General features: G+C 50.9%; 1 protein-coding gene across 1 annotated transcript; it reads left to right on the forward strand.

Annotated features, from left to right (window-relative positions):
- Positions 1–863: 863 nt before the first annotated feature.
- LOC127056908 (sialidase-4-like) lies at positions 864–3,768 on the forward strand. The gene is made up of 3 exons (XM_050965240.1): positions 864–1,064; positions 1,648–1,903; positions 2,681–3,768. The coding sequence occupies exons 1-3, from the start codon at positions 864–866 to the stop codon at positions 3,766–3,768; spliced, it is 1,545 nt and encodes a 514-aa protein (XP_050821197.1).
- Positions 3,769–4,973: the final 1,205 nt, after the last annotated feature.

Raw genomic sequence — 4,973 nt, forward strand, 5'->3', positions numbered from 1 at the left:
CTATGTCATGTGCTGAGTAGGTGGTGATTGTGCCAGATATTGCAAGTCCATGCAGTATCTCTGGGAACCATTGTATTAAATTTATAAATGGTTGATGTATGATTATGTTTTCCTCTGTGGGGGGGAGGTTACCATAGCACCTCCAGGAACTAAAAATTGGTGGGGGGGGGTGATTACCTTGGAGACTGTGAACAATTCCAGGAAAGCCCCACTCCCTGGGATCTCTGAGTCAAACTGGGTTTTCCAGAGACTCAAATGAAGATTTGGTGTAAAAAGGCTGAGTTTAAATGGATACAGGTCTTCTTTCTGCTCCAGCAAATAGCTGGGGCTGTCTGTCCCGGGGCGGGGGGTGGGGGGGACGCGTCCCAAACCTAGCAGAAGATTGGGACAAGACTTTGGCGTGCTAGGGGCTTGTAAGACTGAGGGGTGATTGTGGTATTTAGTGTGTTTAAAATCTGTTTATTGTTTTTTACATGTTCTCTGTAATGCTTTTACCTGAAGAATAAATGTGTTTGCTTAGGAAGAGCTATGTGGGACTGCTGACAATACACTGTTCACAGCCATCAGAGAGACAGCAATATACAGGTGCCGGAAGTTAGGCAGGCAGCTTGCTGGGGCTATTCCAGTCTAAGGCAGCTTTAAAACCTCTGGTCAGGAGGGAGTGGGACATGGGTCACTACCCAGAGACCGGCGATAACTGGAGACCTGAGACCTGATTGGGCACTGCTGGAGCGGCCCAAGGGAATGTGTGTGTGGTGGGGGGAGGAGGGATACAGACACAGGTAACTGCACCAGTATTTTCCCCTTTATTATACCTCATCTGGTGGGGGTTTACGTGTTTTTTGTCCCTGTTTGCAGCCGTGATGGGATCGCGCCATTTCCCAGCTCGCACTGTGCTGTTTGAGAGGGAGCTGAGTGGAGTGACTTACCGCATCCCAGCACTGCTCTACATCCCCTGCATGGCAAAGCTGTTGGCCTTTGCTGAGGAGAGGCTGAGTACTGATGATGCCCATGCAAACCTGCTGGTGCTAAGACGAGGGACCTTCTACAGGAACTACGTAGAGGTGAGTGGTAAGGCCGATGCTGTTAAATCAATTAATGGGGCAGCTACCTCGAACAACCAAATAGTTAGGGCGAGATCTGGGGGAGTCCCCATGGCTGGTTCTACATCACTCTTTCCCACCCCACTGGTGTGGGGCATGACAGGGGACCAATGGGGTGTGTGGCTGAAACAGACAACCCTGTGTAACATGATATAACTTAGAGCAGCCTGAAGGGTTTTCTCTGTGGGGCTTTAAAATGAGGAAGGATAGCTAAAGATGACATAACCTGATCTTGTTCCCACCCATGGGTCCTGCCTCGGGCATGACATGACCCAAGGAGCAGGCCCAACACGCCTGTCTGTTGTGCCAGTTGCTGTGAGGTGTGCAGAACTGCCATTTTCATAAAGGCAGCAACACCTCCAGCTCCAGCACGGAGAGCAACCAAAAAGAGGATGGTGACTGGCCAGAGCTATGAAGTCAGAGTGGGACAATGGCTGAGGTGACCTGGTTGTAAGGGAACAGACAAAGGCCACAGTTCAGGAGAAAAGATGGGTGAGAGAGAGTCAATGAGAATCAGTAACCCAGTCCTGCCCTCTCCTGCTAGTGGGAAGACATGACAGCACTGGAGACTGCAACCCTGAAGCACCATCGGTCCATGAATCCCTGTCCTGTCTACGATGAATTCACAGGCATTGTCTTCCTCTTCTTCACTGCTGTGCTGGGCAAGACTCCCGAGGCCTATCAGATCATCACAGGCCAGAATGTCGCCCGCCTCTGCTACGTGTCCAGTTCCGACCAGGGGCGGAGCTGGAGCAAGGTTACTGATCTGACACAGCAGGTCATTGGCAGGTCCATTACAGGTAAAGATCCCAAGAGCTAGGCAGGGGCAGGAGAGAACGAAGGGGTTCAGAGGTGGCTGGGCAACGTGCTGTCTCCTGGCTTCCTAAGAAGCTGTGTAGGGGAGTCAGTCAGAAGGAAGCGCACTTCCTGCAGCCTGGAGCTTTGCTTGTCCAGCATTGGTAAATGGCCAGGCCCAAGGCAATAGGAACAGCAGGAAAGAATGAGCAGAGTCACCAGGGTCAGGAGAGAAGGTGAGGAGGTGGAGCATGGGAGAGAGTCAATATTTGCAAGGTTCTCTCTCTTTTGATCAGTTGTTGCCATGGCAAGATACTTAGGGGTAAGAGCCTGATCAGCTGGGCTTGCGCCTCCCCTCAGTTGCTGCTGGAGAAGCTTTGCTTGCCTTAGGCTCTGCATCCCATGCTCGGTGGGCTGAGGTAACAACACAGGACTCAATGACATTCCTGGCTCTCAGCTCAGGTTCTAGTGGACATGTGGGCTTCTCACAAGTAGCACCATCAATGACATCCTTGGCAAAGAGGCTGAGGAGTGAATGAAGCTGTAGACAGAACTACCCTTTTCCCTGGAGAACTGGTCTCTGGAGCTCAGGAGACAGGCACAATGAAGTGGTGCATAAGGGATGCTGGTGCTGCCACATGCTGTGCTGAGGACATCAAACTCAAAGGCTCAGCCCCTGACTCTGGCACTAAGTGCACTTCTAAGGGAAAGACAGTTAGGGGGAGAAGATGGAGAGAGTAGATGGGAAGGTTCCCAACATCGGACTTTTCTTTTCTGCACAGATTGGGCCACTTTTGCTCTAGGCCCTGGACATGGAATTCAGCTCAAGTCAGGACGACTGCTGGTTCCAGCCTACACTTACCACATCGATTGCAAGGAGTGCTTTGGGAAGCTCTGCAAGACAACCCCTCACTCCTTCACCTTCTACAGCGATGACCACGGCCAGAGATGGCGCTTCGGCGAGTTCATCCCCAACCTGCCCACTGTGGAATGTCAGATGGTCTCCGTGGATGAGGAGGATGGCAGCAATGTCCTCTACTGCAATGCTAGGAGCCCCTTGGGCTTCAGAGTGCAGGCGCTGAGCACGGATGATGGAGCAGTTTTCCACTTGGGCCAGCTTGTTCAGCAGCTTGTAGAGCCCCCCCATGGCTGTCATGGGAGTATCATTGGCTTCCCAGCCCCTCTCTTTTATGCCCCAAGCAGCCCTCATTCACAGTGGAGCACGCCTTGGTCTATCAATGGCCCAGACTGCCTACTGCTGTCTAGAAAAAACACTAGACACTGTTATCTCCCTCTCTGTGATATAGCTGTTGAAAACCCAGCAGCCATGTCTTTGGGCAGCCAGCTGCAGGGCCACCAACAGCCGGCAGGGTCTAAAGAGCGCAGTCCTTCCAGCAGCCATCATGAGATCCATGATTCCATGTCCTCAGCTGTGTCATGTGGAGGTCAGGGGCAGCCTGAACCAGGAGCTGCTTCCAAATCCACTTTCCGCTTCCAGACCCCAACATGGGTGCTCTATTCCCATCCAACAAGCTCCAGGTCTCGAGTCAACATGGGCATCTATCTCAGTACATTCCCCAGGGATGCAGATAGCTGGACAGAGCCCTGGGTTATTTATGAAGGCCCCAGCGCCTACTCAGATCTGGCCTACATTGAACTGACCTACTCTGAGTTCTCAGCCACTGGGATCCCAGCCATAGCATTTGCTTGCCTGTATGAAAATGGGACGAGGTCGCCCTATGAGCAGATCTCCTTCAGCATGTTCACGCTGTATGATGTGATTCAGAACATCCCCCTGAAAGCCATATCACCAGACCCAAAGCGCCACTTGTATAAGAAAAAAAGGGGGAGGAGTTGTGTCACCACCTAAAGCTCCAGCTCCACAGCACTCAGGAGCTAAAAGTGTGAGATGGAACTCACTACAAGGTGGCATGAAGGATGCCTAATTATTTGTATTCAGACTGATAGTGGGCCGAATCCTAAGCTGCTGTAAGCAAGCATAGCTCACCTGCCATGAGTGCAGGTATGCTGCCTTACACCAGCTGAGGAGCTGACCCACACCTTCATCGGTGAAAACATCAAAGGCCCAAGCTGCAGATGCATATTCACATATCCTACACAAGTCAACGGGACTAGAACATGCATAATAGAGCTTGCTTGCGTAAGCAAACGCTTGCAGTCAGGCTCAAGCCCAATGTATGGTTTAATATCCTAGAAGGATCTGTTACCCATATATTACAGTGCAGCTATGCAGGAACACTGTATATTTTTACAAGTAATCACAAAACATTGTGCACTTTTACTTAAAGGGGACTTACTTTTAAATAAGAGAGAAACATCCTGATGTGCGATTGCTCTAAGATACAGTGAGCCTGATTCAGCAGTGCCTTGAGCTCTGTGCAGTAGTATGCAGCACTGCAAAATGCTCCTACCAGTCTCCGGGGTAACAATATTGCACCCCTGCTGCACAGGTGTAAATGACACCACAAGGTACCATGCGGCATGAGACCCAGAGACCCAATGGCAAGAAAACTAAACGTTACAGAAAATGATCCATGCTGCTCATTCATTACCAGCTAGAATAGACGTGCCCAGTTGTGGCATCTGTACCACGGCATCAGAAAGCCTGCAGAAACTTCAGCTGCAACTAGCCATGGCTCCTTTGTATAGGAACTGTGAAAACACCCTTTTTATCTGTCAAGCCTGGGGCTAGTCTCTGTCATGGCCTCATCAGAGGGATGGTTTTGCTATGTAAAATTCCCCAGCTAGTGAAGACTTGTTGTCAAATGAAGTGAACTTTGGCCATAAGAGCAGGTATAAGCCCAAGGAAGGATTAGAGGAGAAGGAACTAAGACTGCGTCAGCATCAGTCACAGCTCTGCCACAGGCAATGTGTGGCCATGGGTACGTCCCTCAGGTTTGAACACTTTGGCCGAGGTCTGGCTAGACTGCAGTCCGAGATGTGACTGCAGCACTGCAGTGATCTAGCTTGGCTCAAGACAGCGTGGGTATGGCTAGTCATGAAGCTGTGGTACTTGCACAGGTGGCAGTATTGACTAGCTGCTGGAGTGGCTCC

Source organism: Gopherus flavomarginatus, chromosome 8 (genome assembly GCF_025201925.1).
Source record: "Gopherus flavomarginatus isolate rGopFla2 chromosome 8, rGopFla2.mat.asm, whole genome shotgun sequence".
NCBI lineage: Eukaryota > Metazoa > Chordata > Testudines > Testudinidae > Gopherus > Gopherus flavomarginatus.

What these genes read in the sequence shown, in the direction of transcription:
- LOC127056908 (XM_050965240.1), top strand. Translation starts at nt 864, where the DNA reads ATGGGATCGCGCCATTTCCCAGCTCGCACTGTGCTGTTTGAGAGGGAG. An exon ending in TCTACAGGAACTACGTAGAG is followed by an intron (nt 1,065 to 1,647) that starts GTGAGTGGTAAG and finishes CTCTCCTGCTAG; the next exon opens with TGGGAAGACATGACAGCACT. An exon ending in CATTGGCAGGTCCATTACAG is followed by an intron (nt 1,904 to 2,680) that starts GTAAAGATCCCA and finishes TTTTCTGCACAG; the next exon opens with ATTGGGCCACTTTTGCTCTA.